Raw genomic sequence first — 21,524 nt, forward strand, 5'->3', positions numbered from 1 at the left:
ATCTGGCTGAAACTTGGTGTGTGTTCTTCCAAGAGATGCTACTAACTAAACATAACCTCGATACGCGCCAGTGGTGCTATCGCTCTGACTTTGCACGGACTTTTCAAACGACCCTCGTATACCGAGTTTTAGCTTCCCATGTTTTAGAAATATGTACAAACAAACTCGATTTTTCACAACAAAAATGTAATTATTCCCCAACCTTAGTTTCCCATTAGGTCTTGTCAAAAGTTTATTTAGAAAGAATCTTTTACCTGTTTTTAAATAAAAATTATTTTGAATATATATTACTTTAAAGATATAGTCTGAGGATGGAACTATTCTATTTTAAATAATAAATTGAATTTATGAACATATTGTTTAAATTGTAACATTAAAAATAAGAACAGATGTTTTTTTAAAAGAGGTCATATGGTAATTTTAATGAAATACAACCAGTTAGAAGGTTTATATTGTCTGTTTCTTATACTTTCATTCACAATTATTGTTATTCTTCTTTGTCAATTCTTTAATGGATAGATTAATTTGTTAAATAAATTCAAAAAGAACTTAGGAAGTTATATCTAATAATTTTTAGTTTATGATCAGTTTTTGTTTGTTTAATTTTAATTCGATTGCAGATCATTTAAAATTGAAAAATAAACAGTTTACACAAATCGAAGGACAACATGTTTTCCGAGTCTTCAAGATCGAACCAACTAATACACATGACAAGGATCACGTAAGAGAACAGTCCACCTTCAACTCTTTATCGAAACATATGTTCAATATTAAGACATATCATTTATTAATATTTAAGGAACGGATTTTTATGTATTTAAAAATGCCAAATATTTAATTAAAATATGCATTTATTTTCGTCAATTATGTGGAAAATATGTGATTTTCTTAAAATATTTTCTGGAATATTTAAGTAATATGGGCATTTTTTTTAATGAAAATCGTGAAATGGTGGAATGATTGCATTTTTCGAGAACCTCACAGTTCAAAAGGAATGGCTTTGAATCCACATCAGCATCACTGTCAAGTTTTCCAATAACTGCATTGGCAATATACCTGCCCTCAACGTCAGTGGTTTCATCAATTGACACCCAAATCGGTCCATCTTTGATATGTTCTCGAATTTTGGTTAGTGTATCTTTATAGATATCTTCCAGGTAGTTTTTCCTCAGAGCGCTCTCGTCAAGCATTTTTTTCCCAATATATGAGTAGGTCTCTAAGAATCCTTTGAAATGAGGATTTTTAAGTTTGTGGAAAGGGATATCTGCTCTAACCAAAGCCCGTCACAGATCTGTACTCAGAGTAGACTTGCTTGATGATGGAGATGTAAGGAAGGCTTGATAGGACGTCCTCTCTTTCTTTCTGTTTTTATTCTCTATGTGCGATCCGGTGGCAATATGTTGGGTGACTTGGGAACCTTGAGAGCAAGAAACGCGCTTGTCACAAGCTGTACAGTACAAAATGTCTCCATCACTTCGAAAAAGTTCTGCTGGAAACTCGCGAAGATATTTAGCAACCAGTTGTTTGTTTGAGGCTGATGTTCGTGGCACTTCACCCAAAAAAGAATACACTAAGTGACCGAACGAAATGAATTGGACACTTCAACGAACGAGCTGAAAGAACAGACAACTTCAAAGAACTAACAAGTGCCCGTCACTGTTTAGCAGCATTCTGTATAAATTACAATAACCATTGTACCCACTGTGATTCACAGCCCTACAGTCTGTGGTTCACAGTTCCTGTCAACCCCCTCCCAATTATGAAAATAGTCCCAAAATGAAAAATATGAAAAAAATATGTACATATTTTGATTAAATATGTAGAAATATTTATTTATTTTAATCAAATATGTATAAATATGCGATAACATCCAAATATGTGGAAATATGTGAAATAAAAGTAGACTCAAACGGCTTAAAAAGTGTCAGTATGAATACTTCTAGTTGAAAAACGTCTGTAAATTGCCTAGAAAAAAATATGTAAATATTGTACATACGAATCCGTTCCCTATTAATATTATTTATGATATTAATCAAAATTAATGCACGAATTAATTTATTAATTATTACTCTTTTTATTTATATTAATTATAAACGTTAAATTTTATTTTTAGTCTTTAGTTTCTGGCAAATAACATTGAGATTGTAAATGAACTTAAATGAAGGAAATTGTGTACAAGGACATGACTGATTTGAACATTGCAGATCTAGTTAATGTTAATATTTTGGATGGTACAAATTAAATAAATCTGGTGTAAAAAGGTCGCTTAACTATTTGCACTTCCAAACAATTTCAAAGAATTAATCCTACTAAATAAAATTACATTTCAACCTAATCGATTTTTTTCAGCTTTGGAACTCCATTTTCGTTGTTATTATATTTGAAGTGAGTAGTTAATTGTTGTAAAAGAGTACTTTAAAAGTAATTAATAGCTGTTGCCTGTAGTATCGTAAAAAAAAGAAAAAGGGCAAGCTTGTTAAACAATATGTTTGCTGGCTAAAATAACTTTAAAAAATATGTAAATCTTAAGCTTTCGCCAAATCACTTATAACAGCACCTAATTTCAAAAATGCCCAACAAACTGTTGTAAAAATGTTTGAAAAACTCATCCTCTAATATAATCCCCAAACACCAGACTTGATCATTCAACTATGCAACGAGGTCATCAAGTTTTGGAAGCCATTCCATCCTTTCTTGAGAAAATGGAATGCTGCACGGGTTTCTTTCTCGATGTAGGGCAAGCCTTCGGCCTAGTACGAACCATATCCTTCTACCCTATCTTATTGTTCAATTTTGTCAGATCGACTACGTTTTAAAGTTGGTACATCATTTTGTTAGAGCCAAAACAGGCTTTCCGCAAGGCATTATCTTTGGCTAATCTTAAATGTAGTAAACATAGCGGATATCCCAACCTAGAATTTGAAAAATAGTAATCCAACTCAACAGAACAAAACACAAAATATCAATTTCATCCTCCGCGGCACCCTTCTTTCTACAATCCTAATTACCAATGACGTTCATCGACAACAAATTAAATTAGAACACACTCGCATAACTGAAAAAGATTGAATCAAGCAGACGCTACCGACTATTAAAGAGACTGGTGGCAAGAGATCATATCTTTCGCTAAACATTAAACGACTAAAATTAAATGTAATTTTAAAAACTATCCGGACAAACGAAATTGAACTAAAAATTCATCAAAACGTTCCAGAGCTCACAATCCCATCAATTCAAATGAAACAACTTTAATACACTCTTTCAAGTCCTCAATTTACCCATCTACAGATATCTTGAGGTCCTTCCTTTTTGTCAGCTTAGTCGCCCAATCCCTCAAGAAGCCCAAATAAATAAAATTGGAACTCAATTTCCGGTCTTGAAGTGATGAGAGCAAATTAGCTCAGCTTTCACTGGTAGGTGACTTCTCTCTTCGAAGTGTGACGAGTGCATGCATATTTTACAATGCAGTTTAGCAACGTTTCTTAAAACGGAACAATGCTGGTGCAATATGCCAACAAAATAAAACAAACAGTGTAAAAAAATATAATAACTTTTTTTTTTTATAATTTAGTTACAATATTTTGTTATCCTTGATAAATTCTGTATTTTGAACTTAGTATCCAAATTTCAGCTTTAATGTGTTTCCGGTCCAATGAACGAATATAAAAATATGTACTATGTAGCTTATACTATGTAAAAGGGCCTTGGCCTTGTAGTAAAATCTTGAGAAAAACAAAGGAAAAATTGGAAAACCCAAGGAAATCATATGTTTCATGAAAATTAATGTAAATAGAATACCTTCTGTGATTAAAATTAATAAACTTAATTTTCTCTGTATTTTTAAGTAACCCTGATACTGTGTTATGATCTTCCCAATTGTTTAAAATAAACCTGGGTTTGTTGATGTAGCCTCAGACTTGCGGTTTCATGTTCAGATATTAATTGGGCGGCAAAGAGAGGTCACATGTGATCTTTTTCAAACGTTTTTGAAACCAATTTGTGTTCACAATTTCAATCGTCGTTCTATCTTTTCTTTTTTCAAGTAATAAATAATGTACTCGCCAAGTTTCAAATATTAATTAAAACAAGTCTTTCAGGACAAATTTGAATTTTAACTAAGAAAATAGTTTTCATAAATAATGGGCTAATAAATTAATAGAAACTAGTAGACGAAAGACTTATGGACACTATGTAAACTGGCCGCTAAAGCTAGCAATAATTTAATATTAGGTAGTTATTCCCTAGGCCTTAACAGGTGATGACTGTTAGTTGTATAAATCAGCTGTTAGCCATATATCTCGTACACTTATTTTAAATAATATAATTCTTCTATTACTTTAAAGTCTCAGGAGACAACCACATTAATAGTTATTTATATAATTTTTATTTGACATGTACGTGAAGTAGTTTTATATATTCAAATTCGTATTCAAAATGCTTAGTATTTTGAGTTTGTTAATAATCGAACAAGAATACTTTACTCTTGCGTTAAATATTACATTTCTTCGGCTACCGTATTAAATTATTTCTTACTTGTTGAAATAAAAAACATTTCAAAAGGATATGAGAGAAATTAAAACATTTAAGTTTCTTATCAGCATATTTTAAATAAGAAATCAATAATTATTAAGAAATGTTAACAACCTAATCAATAAAGCAAAAGATTTATTAAGTACGTTTGCCATTACTTATTCAATTAACCAGAAAAAGCATATTTTCAAACTGACGATTACATCAAAAAAACATTCTTTTTTCTGGTTCATGTGTAGCAAGAATCTCTGGTGATTCCCTTGCTGCAACATTACTAACAGAAAGAACATAATAATGTCAATAAAGCTGCTATCTGCACAGATTACTGAACAATTAAATGCTACGAATCTACAAAAGAAATGAATTGTTCGTAAGTCCACGGCCACTTTGTCAGCAGGCAAGGAGATTATGGTTGAGTACAGTTTACTATTTTACATAATTTTTAAAATACCATATGGTGTATCTTAGTTCTAACCAGTTTACTATATACATTATTCTCTATGTGTAAAATATATGTAGATGAACCACTGGCGTAAATACACAAGAGAAGTTTAGTATAGTCTGTTATTTTAAGACGTTTAAATACATAATAGCAAGGTCTAGTTGTGCGATTAGGTTGGCACAATCTGCGGTAGTTCCGTTGCATGCCAACCAAACCATTTACCGATATTTTAGCATATTATTTTTTTTTAATCTACATTTTTTTGTAAACGTGCGTGCTTTTTTTTCAGTTTTTTTTTTGTGTCCAAAAGTAAAATATACAGTGCAAATTTGTAAAACATTTATTTTTATTTATACGGTTTAATATTTAAATTAATGTATAGATATTTTAATAGTTTTTTCAGATTTCTGTTCACCAACCCAGTTTGTAGGTTCCTCATGCGACCTTTAACAAGACAGGTTAGATTTCAGTTATAATATAACAAATGCTCTTCCTCTTAGTTTATAAATAAGTTATGCGGCCAAAAATACTGATCGTTATTGATCGGTTACCCACTAATTAATAGAAAACATTTAAAAGTCAAACATGTTATCTCTTTATGGAAGATATACTCCGTTTTTTTGAAAATCTCACAGAATAAATACTGAAAATCGAGGCGCGACGGTAGCCGAGCGGTTAGAGGCGAGACCTGCTAAGCTAATATGTATTGTGGTACTGGGTTCGATTCCCGGTCTTAGGCCTTGGATTTTATTTTAATGGTTAATAAAAGAAATTTACAGTAAAGTATGTTTGCTAGCCGCCTCCGTCCATGGCACCTAATTGGTACTTGGACGTTAAGCCCCGCCTGAAAAAATAGGCGATTACTTTACTTTTTACTGAAAATCAGGATGTAGGCAAAATTGTAATCCTTAGTGGAGTTTCTTCAATTGAAAACCTAATTAAATCTAAAAATTCAGTAATAGATTGTTCCCCCAGAATCCTAAATGGTATGTTATTGAAGGATAATCTTAGTTTTGGTGAGTTGGTATCTAGTGAGATTGAGGCCGAAGATAAATGCTCTTTTGTTGAAAAAAAGACACAGTTTGTGTCTAAAAATGGTCGTTGTAAATTTTGTAAAAGATCGAAGTAATTTTTATTATGTACATTTGTCTGAAAGACAATTTAAAAATGTAACCAAGAATTACATAAATTATCAGGATTTCATACTCTGCTGTTAAAATGTACATTTCTTAAGAATTTAATAAAATAATGTAATTAAGTAGAAACCTAATTCCCTCCAGAAAGAAGTTGAGTGGAGTCCTTGACTTTGGCTTCTTTGAAAATAAATAACAACATCAGAGAACAAGGAACAATTTCGTCGCTCTACAAGAACAGATGAGTATAACCAACGAACATGTTTTCTAGAAGGTGAAATTATTTGACGATTTAAAATATTTATTAATTTTCAATTATTCGCATTAACTATTTAAAAATATAAAAATATTTTGTAAGTTTCCTAAGTTTTACAATACAAATAATATGTTCATTTAAAAGTAAAATTAAAAATTGAATTGTAAAACTGAGGAAAAGCTGTGAAAAGTTCCAGTTGTTCGGTGAAGATTACGAAGAGGAGGAGTGGACTGAACACACACATACATGTAAAACACTCGCACACTAGACCAGGAGGTTTCCAGAGTTGGGTGACCAGATGAGCGTCCAGTCATCATCGTGAGCAAGAGGCGAAGAGTGATGTGGTATAGATGTGGACAGGGGGGACTGTAGGGCTAGCCACACAACCTACAGCAAGAAGGAACATAAGGTGGAAAAAAGAAATAAAAAAGCGATCCAAGAAGGACGGCAGAGGAGGTACGGGGACAAAAAGGAGATGGAGAAGCGGCGCTGAGGTAGGATAAAAAATAAGAATAAGAATAAAGCTTGGTCCATTACAAATGTTCATGAATAATAATTAGAAAGGTTGGGATCTTTTTTTTATTATTATTATTATTTATTTTTGAATAACATTAGGGACTCTCCTTATACTATCACGCACTACACATAAAACACAGACCAAATACACACACGTGATTTACACACGTCAATAGAGCACCACAGCCTGATTGATAAGAGTGCAAAGATAACATAATTACAAGCAGGAAGCTAATAATTATTTCCATTTGTTTCATTTGCTTCACTCCTCATAGCTCTAACTCAGGCATTTTCTCCAAACTTCGAAGTAATGTGGTTTCTGCGCATGTCGATATTTGGTTGTCATTTGTCGGCTCATTATGTATCTCGAAGGTGCGCCAAAGTCAATTTAAGGTTATTATGACTTGTTCACTTCTAAATAATTAAATATTAAACTTCTTCTTTTTTTGCACTTTGGGGTGAAATGGCCAGCCAAATACCAGAAGAGCATATCCGGCAAATGTATGCTTTTTGAGTTTCGCCAGGGTAGTAACGCAACAGTTGCGACTAAAAAACATTTGCGATGTTTATCCAAGTGCATTTAGACGTTCGTAAATGCCAAAGATGGTTTTTCCAAGTTCAGATCCGGTAATTTTGATCTCTCGTGACTCCTATCGATCAGGAAGAACAACGACATGCTAAAGGCAGAAGTGGAAGTGGAAATCCATGTCAAACAAATTGAGTAACTGTCAAACACCCTTAACCAACCATGGTCGACCGTCCAGGAACATCTTAAGTCTTTGTGTTTGGGTCCCCCCCATAATCTGTCCGAAGAGAACAAAGCCAACCGATCCATCACATGCAACGTATTACTTCAACGGCACCATACAGAACCCTTTTTTTGATCGTTTGATCACTGGAGACGAAAAATGGGTCCTATGTGATAATCCAAAACGCAAAAGGCAGTGGCTCTCTCTCCAAATGAATCACTACGAAGTACTGCGAAGCCGGGTTTACATCCCCCCAAAAAAGGCGCTTCTGTGTGTTTGGTGGAGTATTCGTAGAATTGTTCACTTTCAAGTGCTGAAACCTGGACAAAACTGTTAGTGAAGACCTTTATTGTGAACAATTGGATCAAGTGAACCAATCTTTAATTGAAAAGTATCCTGCGATTGTCCACAGAAAGGGCGTCATTCTGCAATACGACAATGCAAGATCGCACTGTGCAAAGGCGAACCCTGGAAAAAATTAATGAATTGGTATTGGACGCCCGATGTCGCACCCTCGGATTTCCATTTATTCCGATCCCTACAACATTTTCTTAGTAGCAAAAAACTTGAAAATTTGGATGATGTCCAAAATGCCATCTCGAGATATTTTACTCAAAAACCAATTGATTTTTTTCGGTCCGGGATTGAAAATTTGCACACTAGATGGTGAAAGATTGTTGATAACGAGGGTGACTATATTATTGATTAAAAATAAAGACTTATTAAAAATGTATTCGTTTGAATTTAATGTAAGAAAGCGATTACTTTGCGGTCCCCCTATTATTTTATAAAAATTAGTTTAGGTTTTTCCATTATGAAATCTAGAAAAGCGTGAAGTCCCTGCTTCACAGATTACATTTAGAATTAATTTTGCATACACAATGAGATCAAGTATGCGGGTCAGAATATGTGTAAAAGTGATTTAAGCGGATGATAGAGAAAAGTAAAATAAATGTATGGTAAGTGAAGATAAACAGTTCTTTCTTCAAACCTTAGGGTTTAGGGTAGTGATGGCGAACCTATGACCCGCGGGTCAGACACTGACCCACAATTGCTAGGCAACTATTTTGTTTGTTTACGCGGGTTGATTTAGATTTTCTAATTGTTGTGGATAATTTATATTCTATCTGTATTTTTTTTTTTTTTTACTATCACGCTTTGACAAAAGCAATTTAAATGCTTTTAACCTTTAGTTTGATCATTACAGTTCTAAAACGCAAATGACGACAAATACTTTTGTGGTATTTGAAATAAAGCAAAAGTGTTTACAAAATATCAAATAAAATGTATAATTTTACTCATATTTTGTTTGTTAAAAAAAATCGACAACCCAAAGCAAATAACCATATTTAGATTTTTCTTCAGATAAAACACACTTTTGTAAGGTTTTGTTCAGTTATGTTTGTAAAAAGAGACTTCCATAGCCACTTGTTTCGTCCCGTTTTACACGTTAAGCCAACTGAATTTTAAAGATGTTTAGTTTTGAAAATATTGAGTTTAAAATTTTTAAACTTAACTCTTGTGCAAATGGGCATTAGTGACCCAAGAGCTAGTACTAAAAAAAAAAATGAACAAAATTTGACCCACGTCTCAAAAAGGTTCGCCACCCCTGGTTTAGGGAAACATTACTGGAGTAAGGACATAAATCAAAATGGCTATACCATAAATTTATGCATAGAGTCAACTTGTAGTTGGACAGCTATGATTTCTTTGATAATTTGCCAAGGGCGGTGCTAAGTAAGTTTTTCATTACTTTTTCAATAAATTTTATCAATTATCAATATTTTCTTTTATCAATAAAAATGATACTTTTAAAGATTTGTCTGCTTCTTATCCTAAAAGCTTTAAACAAATTTAAGCCGGCTTTTTTCTATCCAAGAAGCTGGAAACGCCGATGGTGGCAAGTATTGTTCCCTTCTTAAATCATTGTTATCATTAAGAGAAGTTGGATTATAAAACTTGTTATAATCTAAAAACAGCAAGAGCCCATTCCTTCTTATGTCTCGGTAAAATTGATTTTTGGCAAAATTCTAAAGCAGGGGTCCCCAAACTTTTTACACAGGGGGCCAGTTCACTGTCCCTCAGACCGTTGGAGGGCCGAACTACGAGTATATCAAAAAAACTATTTTAAAGTAAAACAAAAAAAAACAAAACGGGAACAAATAGAATATTTCAAATAAAGAACAAGTAAATTTAAATCACCAAACTGCCCAGTATTTCTGTGGGAACTATGGACCTGCTTTTGGCTAATGAGATGGTCCAATGTCCGGTTTAGTTATAGTGCTTTGCCTTTCTTCCTACTTTTGGCTGTTATTTTAAACTTTTTTCGGAGCCGACACGCGTGCGTCCCGCGTCACCGCAAGTAGTACTGTACATGAGCGACGAAGCGCTTTGCGGCACCTCCACATATAGTGCTCCTCTCACCGACCACCAATGAAAGAGATGCCCCTTCCGGAAGTGCGGCGAGGGCCGCATGTGGCCCACGGGCCGTAGTTTGGGGGACCCCTGTTCTAAAGCCTTGCTATAGCAGCGAGAATAGAAAGAAGATAGATAGCATTAGACAAAAGAAAGGTTTGTTTGGCGTTACCAGATAATAGAAATTAAAAATTTGATTAAAAATGTAGAATTAATGTTTTTGAAAGATATGTTTCTATCAATTTCAGTTAACATTTAGTAAAGGATGTTAGTTATCTTGTTGTAGATGATGTTAAACCAACTTCCAGGAAAATGAATATTGATAAAATATTATACAAACAGAACACAATATACTAAGACCAGTTATAACTCTAGCTGGTCCTGTCTCTTTAACTATTATTTAATTTTAATACTTCACGAGGCGTCCACGCTTAGATGGAAAGTGAATAGTGCTACATTTTGGAAATGCCTGTAAGTTAAGGCGCCCAAAAAGTAATGGGAAATTCGAAATAATTTAGTTTCAGGCCTTTTAATTGAAAAATTTGGGAAAAATTTTCAACATTTTCTTACTGTAAATTTCCCAAGATTCTAATCCACACATTTCCTTTTCAACTCAGAATTTCTAAACCATAATTAACTCTTTCTTCATAATTAATTCACTTTAAACAGTTTGTAGTAATACAATTCCAAATACAATCCGCTACCTAATTTCGTGAATGACGACAGTACGTGCTTTGTCGGTACGTGAATATCTAATTATTTTCCAAATTTGTTAAATGGAAATTATGAAGACAAATTGATTACAGTGTAGGGGAGAGTGGGGTAATCGTACGCGATGGGTAATCGTGCGCATTGAGATATGCAACAATAAGACTGATTTTGGCTAATAATGTCGGTGCTGTTCTCTATCCTTTAGTCTTGGAAACATAAATATGACAAGCAGTACAGGTAGCGCATTTAACACATGAATTATTGGCGCGCAAAGGTTTTGTGTTGGTTACGTCTAAGTTCTTCCCGTGCAAAGTTAAGCCGTAAGTTGGAATTATATAATTATTATTATTTAAAGTATATGTCATTGAAAAGATCCACTCTAGGGTCTATGATCCATCTTTGTTAAATTCCATTATCTTTTTTTAAACATATTTCTTCACTGTAATTGTATAGGTTATGCTATCGGGGTAACTGTGCGCAATATTGCAGGGGTAACCTTGCGCGCGTACGACTACCCCGACAACATTTCTTTAAAACAATAAGTAATATAAATTATTTTGCTTCTATTAGATGCCACGCAAGTACCAGAGAAAAACCAATATTGGTAACTGGACCGCTGACCAGTTACTTCAAGCGATCTCAGCGGTAAAGAGGGGTATTGCCATTAGAGAAGCAGGCAGGGAATATGGTATTCCTGAAGCTACCATAAGGAAGAGAATGAAGCTTGGGGATGCTGAAGAATCAACAAAGGGTCCCAATATGGGAAAATCTCCTATTTTTTCTGAGCAGCAAGAAAAGGAATTATCCGAACATGTGCTGAATCTTGCTAAAATGTTTTATGGAATGACTAGCATTCAGTTCCGTAAACTGGCTTTTGCCTACGCTGAGGCTAACAACATTAAACACAGTTTTAATATAAACAGAAAAATGGCCGGCAAAGACTGGTACTATCAGTTTTTAAAACGACATCCAGAAATAAGTCTCCGCAAACCTGAGATTTAAAAAAACAGAAGACGTCGTGCGGTTGAAGAACGATTAAAAAATAAAGTGAAATCAAAAGCATCCTTGACAAAAAAACGTTATAGGCTCAAGAAGATTTTAAACAGCGAACAGTTCATCAGAAGAAGAAGTTGATGTGAATCAACTATGCGATGATGATGAACTGGACGATTTGCCGTCAGAGGATACGAGAAGTGTGTAATATGTGACGATTTTTCTCGAAAAAATGAGTTATGGTATAGATGCACACAATGTTCTCGTTGGGCACATGCTCTATGTTCTGGTTGGGATACACCTGAAAATTATGTGTGCGATTTTTGTAACCACTAAAAATATAATTCATTACTTGTATATAATATAATTACTTGTTCAAGGTATTGTTTTTTCATTGTTTTTCCATTCATACAAATGCCACAGTAATGCGTACAGTTACCCGACTATTGCGTACAGTTACCCCATATAGGATGGGTAAGGGTGCGCAGTGCAGCTTTTAGGCGAAAAAAATATAGGTCTTTATTAACTTACTTTTGATAGTCTTACTCCTCAGACAATATAAACAAAGCTTTTTTCAACTCACAAAAAAATCCTGGATGTTTTTACATGTTCGCTGAATTTTTTATTATTTTTTTGGGGAAAATGCGCACAGTTACCCCACTTTCCCCTAACAACTATTTCTTTTTGTCATTCTCAAAATGGTAGTTAGAAATTAAGCTCTATCTGAAAAAAGTAGGCGATTTTTTCACTTATTTCATCGTGTTATCGTAACAAAGCTACCATATTAAAGGTAAATATTTGCTTACTCTCGTCTTCGATACGTTGTTGCAGAATTCATTAAGATTTTTCAAGCACTTTCATCGCTTTTTTATAAAACAGCTAAATGCCAAATTAGATCGAAAGATGAATCCTTTTAAAGAGGGATAGCATAGTTAGATTGAAATGAAATGTCCCAAGTTCTCATTTTGTTTTGGTTTCTGAAAAAGTTTAAAATAAAAGTCACAAAAACGCCCATAAAGTTAGTTTATTAAGTTCAAAGAAAGCTGTTGGTTCATAGTGAAGAGAATCGCAAAAAAGTTAAACATCCTCCATTGTGCAATATGGTCCCTTGTTCAAGTATACGAGTAAATCAGATACTTGTACCAAATACCAGAAAAGAGATACTTATGAGCCAGCTGTTCAGAGTATTAATCATCAATTCTATATTCTGGTAGCCTTCAAAATCATAATTAATAAAAAATTAGTTTATCAGGTTTTGTTTTTATCCGTTCCCAATAAAACAATAATGCTCAAAGAGATGTTTATCTAATTTACTCAAAATATCAAACAATCTGTATTGAAAAGTTGCGCAAAAACATGTCACGACAGGTTCATATTTAAAACAAAACCTAATCAATTAAATTGTATTTATTAGAATTTTGAAGGTTATTTAATTTATGATCAAATAGTTCTCTGTTAACATTGTTTATATTAAATGTTCTTGACTTAAGCTCAAGGCCGTTCTAAATTATAAGGGTTGTAGTAACAAAAGTAATAGAGAAATTTTATTTTTGGCCAAATAACCATGGAAACGTTAGTAGAATTTATCTTTTCATACTTTTTCATACTTTACAATTACTAGCCATTAACTAGTGCCTAAAAATAAACTATTGATTGCCACAATAAACTCGTAGAGATTTTACCTTTACATTTTGAAACAGTTTATCCGCATTTTAAAATAATTTTGTGACCAACAGAGAGCAACAAATAACATTAAAAGTATTTTATCACATTTTTCACCAGAGTTAAGAAAAATGATTAAGATCATGCAGACTATTCGAATTTGCGTTCTTTATGTAAATTGGCTATTTGATGGAAGTAAAAAACGTGGTTTCCATGTTAGGTGAGAAATTCCGTAGCCTCCAACACCATCTCACTCGATCTTATCAAACATTATGGACGCTAGCAGCTGTCCATGTCAAAGAAGAATACAAAGTATATTTCTATACTGTGTTAGCTAATTTCTAAGATTCAGTATTCGGAGTTCAAAGAACTATCTCGACCAGTTAAGAAGCTAACAGAGCCAAACTTGGTTGTCTTTTACGAGGGTCGTTTGAAAAGTCCGTGCAAAGTCAGAGAGATAGCACCACTGGCGCGTATCGAGGTTATGTTTAGTTAGTAGCATCTCTTGGAAGAACACACACCAAGTTTCAGCCAGATCGGTCTATTTCTTTGTGTTTGGCATTCGTTTGAATCGAGGAAGTCGAGTGATTTTCAAAAAAATGGACGAAAAAGAATTTCGTGTGTTGATTAAACACTATTTTATGAAAGGCAAAACGCCTCAGGAGACTAAAGAGAAGCTTGATAAACATTATGGTGACTCTGCACCTTCGATTAGAACAGTTTATAAGTGGTTTCAAAATTTTCGGAGTGGCCATATGGGCACAAGTGACGCTGAACCTTCTGGACGCCCTGTTGAGGTTACTACTCCAGAAATCATTGATAAAATCCATGATATGGTGATGGATGACAGAAGAGTGAAGGTGCGTGAGATTGCTAGTGCTGTGGGCATCTCGAATGAACGGGTACATAATATTTTGCATCAACATTTGGACATGACAAAGCTATCCGCAAGATGGGTGCCGCGATTGCTCACGCTTGACCAAAAACGAAATCGTGTGAAGTGTTGCAAGAACGGTTTGCAGCTGTTCCAGAAGAATCCGCAGGACTTTAAGCGTCGTTTCGTCACTGTGGATGAAACATGGATACATCACTACACTCCTGAGACCAAAGAACAATCTAAACAATGTGTTACCAAGGGGGAATCTGTGCCAAAAAAGGCGAAGACCGTTCCTTCGGCCGGAAAGATTATGGCGACTGTCTTTTGGGATTCGCAAGGAATAATCCTCATCGACTATCTGGAAAAGGGTAAAACTATTACAGGTGCATATTATTCATCGTTATTGGACCGTTTGAAAACCGAGCTGCAAGAAAAACGCCCACGATTGGCCCACAAAAAAGTCCTTTTCCATCACGACAACGCACCAGCTCACACCTCAGCAGTTGTGGTCGCAAAATTAATAGAAATAGGGTTCCAACTCGTTTCACATCCCCCCCATTCTCCAGACTTGGCTCCCTCGGACTACTATTTGTTCCCCAATATGAAGAAATGGCTGGCGGGAAAAAGATTTTATTCAAACGAGGAGGTGATTGCAGAAACGAATGGCTATTTTTCAGACTTGGACAAATCCTATTATTCGGAAGGGAACAACAAACTAGAGCAGCGTTGGACGAAGTGTATAAGCCTAAAAGGAGACTATGTTGAAAAATAAAAAAGGTTTACCCCAAAAAATTAAGTAGTTTTTATTTTTGCACGGACTTTTCAAACGACCCTCGTATGTTTGACTAGATCGCGTAATTCAATAATCTACCAGCCTTTTCCCAATCATCGTGGCTTTACAGAAGCTGTCCGCCGGGTATCTTAACATCCATCTGTTCTCGCACATCCTGGAAAAGGTGCAAGAAAATGAAGTAACAAGTTTTCTCAGACTCCAAATTCAGATACTTACGTTGAGTTTAGGTAGTGCACTACCCTTGAAATACATATAAAATTGCTTCTCAAAAGCGTTTATATAAGTGTTTGGGTAACCAAGTAAAAGAGGTAAATCTGCCTCAAAAGTCTGTACAAAATATTTGAGATTTCGATGTGATAATATTTTTATTTATTAATTTTGGCCTGAACATATGAAAAGACCTAAAAGTAAAATAATGTAAGCAAAACTTTAAAAGTGTCTTTAATTTAATTGATATTGCACTGAACTTGAAGAACAACCAGTTCTTAATATGAACCAGTTAAACTTCAGTTCGAAATAACAGTGAATTCTTTTATAAAAACGCTGTAAAAACATTTGGTTGCAACAAAAATGGTGAAAATACCAAAATAGCGATAAACAAATATTGAGATTTGTGTAATTAAGAAAGAATAAAACAAGTTTTCAATGCAATATTAATCATACAGCTCTAATTAGTCAATAATTTTTAATATAAGGACAAAAATTTAATATTAAGAACAAGACAAAATATAAAACTGTCCTAATTAAAAAAGTGAAATAAAAACAGGTTAGTGTGCATAAGAGAATAACTGAATGGAATATGTAGGTGTATTAAATGTGTTTCGTGACGAAATAATCCAATCTCACTTACTTCATTCTTATTGGTGCCGTTTTAATTTATAATATATTCCACGGCCAGCCAAGTTCTTATTGTGAAACACGTGCGTTAAGTGGGGAGTATTCAACTTCTTCTATTTCATTCATTAAAACATTAAATGAAAGGATTTGGCTTAAAGGACTGGGCTTTGACACGGAAATCCCAGGTTTGGTTCTAGCTGTTTTTCTTGGATAGGAGCATCTTACAGATCATCCTTCGAAGATGGACAATGGGTCTACGAGGTACGGCTATTAAATAACGAGACTAATGCTGTAAAACACTTTTATTTTAAATTTATACATATTTATTTATTATCACCTTCAATATACACCCCTCCCCTATCCCTAAAACGCTCCATTGTCCGAAACAGTGCTGGAAGTCTTTTTCTCTGTGAGCTCCTGCATGACGCGTGCCGCATTTTCTTTCACAGCGTCAACGGACTGAAATCGTGTTCCTTTTATTGCAGATTTGACTTTGGGAAACAGACGAAAGTCATATGGGGTTAGGTCAGGCGAATAAGGCGGATGGCCTAAAACTGGGATGTTTGTACTTGGCTAGAAATGGTCTTGACAGACAATGCAGTGTGTGCCGTGATGACTTGTTCTTCCACAAATCGGGTCGTTTTTTTCCTTACTCTTTCACGGAGTTGAGCAAGCACCTCACCAGGTAGTAATGTTGATTAATTATAATCGATATTTTCATCCGTTTTGGACGTGGAAGGGCGACCTGGGTGGTCATCATCTCCGACGTCTTCTCGGCCATCTTGGAAACGCTTGAATCACTCAAAAACTCGCGCATGTGATTAACATTCATCGTCATAAACTTTTTTTAATAAAAGATAAGTTTCAGTAGCTGTTTTACCCAGTTTCATGTGAAATTTCACGACAATTTGTTGCTCTACTACATGTGTAGTATCATGTTTTCGGCAAACAAACAAACTTGTCACAAACGACTGTTCCGGTCAGACAGATTTCTCAACAAACACGTGAGACGCTGCAATCGAAAGAGAAGGCTTTACTCTGCACTGCTGTTGGTCGTCAGGATTTGGCACATGCATAGTTCTTCTGTAGCAGCATCAGTCTAGTTATTTAATACGCTGTCTAGAGGCAGGCAGTTAAGATTGATAAGGCAATAAAGTTAAGAGTCTCGCTAACGAACAGTTAGGTCTATTCACAAATCTTGACCAAACTAACACTTCTAAGTTAAATTTCTATTACCTTTGTTCAAATAGTTAACAGTTTTTGTTTGTTAAAAATATGTTTAAATTAAAATAAATGCAATTTGATTATTATTAGTTCTACCAGGAAATTTTACGATAATTAAAAGATGGAATGCTGTGGCCTCATATCAATACTTGTTCAAAAAACTCTTACGAGTCTCACATTTCAAAAGATTGTACCCGAATAGAACTTATTACTGTCTAATCTGTGAAAACTGCGAATCGAAAAGCAGTACTTCTTCGACTAAATGTCAGGAAAACTAAATTAAAAACTCGATGAACTAATTAAGGACAAGAATAAAAACAGTATAGGAGCTTTTAGACTGATTGTACGAAAAAGAGTTGTAATTTTTGTTCCAAAAAACTAGAGCGGTGAGAATTATTGTTTCTGTTGAACAATAAAAATATAATAACTAAAATTATAAAAAGCTAATAGCACCATTAACTAACTCTAGCGCTTAAATTGATTGTAAGAATTTAGTTTTCGTTTAGGCCATAGTTAAATACAGTTATCATAGAGGCAGCAAACCATAATACCTTAAATCTAATGCGATACATATGTTCGCTACACGCCTTCTAATTCAATAATTGCAGCGAAGATAATAATGATCTTATGATTCATATAAACGCAGACGTGAAGGTAACTAGCTGTTAAAAACATCTGTTCAAAACTCTGTATCATTTCTTTTCTTTTTTTTATGAATTCTTAATTAAGTATAATTCAATACTTTGTTATATCAAAATTTCCTTGTTCTCATTGTGAACGTCCTTGCACAAATAGCGTAGAATTGACATAAAAGTTCACACTTTTTTTTCTTTATTTTATCGAAGCTGATAAAATTATCGATTGAAACACTCCAAGAGCTTTGCAATTTTTGATTACAACTGCAACAGTTACACCGCAAAAAGCTTAGAGAGAAGCTCATTGTTTAAACGAGAAAGTAGCGGACAATACAAGATATGTACTCCCGCTTTTTGCTGTTGGATGTATATATTTCGGACCAACCACAGGGCTGCTGTACGAGGAGAAGATGGTAATATGGGACAGTCTTTTTTTACCTAGCATGCTTTGAACACTACAGAATTTAAAATCTACTCTGAAGAAAATCATAGACATACATTGTCTTTGTAAATTTGGAATCCTGAGTGGATCACAGCAAGGAGTCTGGAGTTACACTGAAAAAGTCTGTCGTGGTACCATATTGGGTTTTCAGAAAGTGTGGTCGTAATATGGGGACACACATAATAATTATAGTTAATGTTCTCCGTTTTTCCATGAATTGTAAAAATAAGCCTTGAATATGCCACAAAACTATATTTTACACAATTATCGTACATTAAGGATAAAAATTAGGGTGTAATCAGTTTTCTTAGAGATAGGTGGACTGGACACAAAAATCACAAACGAATGACTCCTTTTCACATGCAGTGCATTCCATATGAGCCCAACAACAACCAACAATGCACTCAATCCACATTGAGTTATTGAACTTTTCTCTGCAAAAAATGCAATCCGCATCTTCATTATCTGGTGTCGAATTTTAAGGTGGAGTGGACAAATTCGATTCATCTGATGAAACTGAAACATCAGAATCTGTTTGTTTTGATAATAGACGATGCAGTTTTGACTTTGGGACCCTGAAGTGAAGTGCAGCTTCTCGAATACTAAGTTTTTTCACCCTTACAGTTTTAATAGCATCAAACATGTCCTTTTCATCCCAATTTTTACGTTTGCCTGTCGGCGATGGTCCCAATTTTGTTCTAGGCATATCTTATTAGGCCCTTTACAGTACCCTTAGAGAAAAAAAATATTTATAAGACACTAGTTTCGTCCTCAGTGCTACTTTTTACCCTTGGTCGGCAGACGATTAACGAGGTTGTTATATGGGACAACGCTGTCCCACAATACCACCATACACCGCCTACAATATAACCTCATTTTTTTCCCCAATATACATTCATATTTGAAATTTATAATACTGGCAATTAAAACTCTCTACTTTCTACATTTTTAATGTCTAAGGGAAATTATTCTAACTTTCCTCGGTATTAACCAAAAGCAGAGGAAAATCAACCTTAAGCAAACTTTTTAGCATTGACAAAATCAACACGGTCCTCTCTTGGACAAAGCTGCCACTCGATTGACGCGCTGCCTTCTGCAGCAGACAAAGCCTACCCCAAAGAGTATTAAGAAGCCGATAGCACTACTGGTTTTACAAAACAAAGGTGTCCCAAATTCCAACCCAGTCCCATATTACTACCTTCTCCTCTACTGGTATGTAGTTCCATGGAACTATGCTTTTTGTCGAAAGCACTAACAGGGGAGTCTCTACTACATAGAACCTCCTTATTTCGCATCCTAGTTCTGCATACCTTAGCTTTGTCTTCCCTGAAACTTGACGGAGATCTGTTAATGATGAAAAAAAAAACCAGCAATCTCCACCATCGCTATCAATCGCCGGTCCTTATCATGCAGCAGAATGTCAGGTTGATCGTGTTGGACTGGTTCTATCAAGTGGTAGTCCTGTTTGATCGGAGTACAGTCTGTATCTGTCATACTCAATCACAGACTGAGGTTCGTACTGGTAGTAAATCTTACTTCCATTAATTAACCCAATTTTCGTTGCTAACTTCTCATTTAGGCCACCATGTTGTTTAACTTTTATCCAGACTTTCTTTGTTTTGTACTTGATGGAGATCAGACGTGTTAAAATAATGATACATTTATTATTAGAAGAATAATTTTTAATAGAGAAGTAAGAAATATACATTTATTTCTGAAGCTACAACCAATATACATTTTATTATTTGTTTGAAAAAGGACTACCTAAGCGTACATCATATCAAACAAATCCTAATAAATAATTATGAAAATGTAATGCAGTAAAGTTCTTCAAATGATATTGTTATTAAATTTACGAAATCACAATGAATTTTTGTTTTTCTTTTTGGCTTCTGTAAAGATTCATAAAAACATTATTCAAAGAGAATGTTAAAGGAGTTAAATTAAATAAAATGGGCCAGTCGTAGAGAGAGAAATTAGTTCAGAAGAATGTGACATAAAATTAAAAATTTAAGTCAAATACATTAGAAAAGTTAAAAGCTGAAACCAAAATATAAATTTTTTGAACCTTTTCACGTTTAATCAAACCTTGTAGTTAGTATTGATTTATTTTAATCTTATTTCATCCTGTGCCACTAAATATCTTGAAAATTGGTAGATATATTTAAATGTGGCCTACTTATCACATTCTTTCTGAAATGAGATAAGAGACAAGATGTTGCTGAAACTCTGCTTGTCCACTTCTGAAGATTTAGCGGCCATCCAAATTTTAAACGGCAGTTCGTTGCCGTTGATAAATGGTATCAATGGAAACGCAGAAAGAAGCATTGACGAATTCGTCTGAAGACTTTGGATTGGAAGGACATTATTCCCTAGATGTTGCACGGCTTAGCGGATATCCGCAGATCCGCATGGCCATTTAGATTCGTAGAAGTGATTGGTAGATTGTCAGTTTTTTATGAGTTCTTAGAGAGGAGTTCAGTTCAAGAACTAGTTGCATGTTTTGGTTATTCCTTTTCACTTTTCACTTGGGTACATGGATTCCTTGTTAGTGCTTAGCAAGGTAAAACCACAGACTTGGTAATTGGTATGTCTTGACTTTTTATCTGCACAGCTGGTCAGTTAAACCTTATTTTAAACTTGGTAAATTATTATTTTTTTTATTAAATAGATTTTATAATTAAGAAGCAAAATTTGAAGTACTTTTTTGAACTGATAGTTTTTGTAATGGAAATTCTATCTACCTCAATTAAATATCCGTAATTACTAACAGATACTTCATAAATAAGACAACCATTAGACCTTATTAACATCTATAACCTTATAAGATCTCTAAATATGGTAAGAATGGTAGTAGTTTTATTGTCTGCATTCTAAAAAGTAAAGCAAAATTTATAGTAGAGCGTGTGACTGCCAGCGAGTTAGATTTCAATTATAATAATATAACGTGAGTCAAACAATGATTACCTTAAGACACCAACAGATGGCTTTATCTAAAAACTTCATAACCAAATATGGGATGATATAGTATAAGAAAGAGATGTTTAGATAAACAAAGATTAAGGAAGAGGGATAAATTGCCCATAATGAGTTTCAATCGAAAGTATAACCTGTAACCACAGCAAATCTTAAACACAGCTCTGGACTTGGAACATAATGGTGAATTAGCGGCAACGGTGTCTACATTTTGTTAGAATAAAATAATATGTTTCTACGTGTTCAACAAATCCAGATGGTTAGATGAGTGACTTATTTTAACCTTAATTAACGAACATTCTAAACTATTTGAATTAAAAATGAATACAAGAT

The 21,524-nt window shown here is 34.2% G+C and overlaps 2 protein-coding genes across 7 annotated transcripts in view; one reads left to right on the plus strand and one right to left on the minus strand.

Moving 5' to 3' along the window:
* Positions 1–21,524, minus strand: part of LOC141460249 (uncharacterized) — a 37,521-nt gene that overhangs the window by 8,243 nt on the left and 7,754 nt on the right. For 4 of the 6 annotated variants that reach the window (XR_012461818.1, XR_012461821.1, XR_012461816.1 and 1 more), the window contains one exon: positions 19,917–20,107. The gene's annotated coding sequence lies outside the window, so the exon portion shown is untranslated. Of the gene's footprint in view, positions 1–12,276; positions 12,469–12,551; positions 12,723–19,916; positions 20,108–21,524 lie in introns of those variants that run through there. The other 2 variants (XR_012461820.1, XR_012461817.1) reach the window with 1 other exon arrangement.
* Positions 435–12,091, plus strand: LOC141460251 (uncharacterized). Its single transcript, XM_074140075.1, has 5 exons — positions 435–721; positions 2,114–2,261; positions 2,350–2,385; positions 3,632–6,855; positions 11,323–12,091. Exons 4-5 carry the CDS (start codon positions 6,712–6,714, stop codon positions 11,752–11,754), a joined length of 576 nt encoding a protein of 191 aa, XP_073996176.1. The 5' UTR covers positions 435–721; positions 2,114–2,261; positions 2,350–2,385; positions 3,632–6,711; the 3' UTR covers positions 11,755–12,091.

The sequence above is a fragment of the Rhodnius prolixus genome, unplaced genomic scaffold (assembly GCF_049639745.1).
Source record: "Rhodnius prolixus isolate KJV_2025 unplaced genomic scaffold, Rpr scaffold_6, whole genome shotgun sequence".
Lineage (NCBI taxonomy): Eukaryota > Metazoa > Arthropoda > Insecta > Hemiptera > Reduviidae > Rhodnius > Rhodnius prolixus.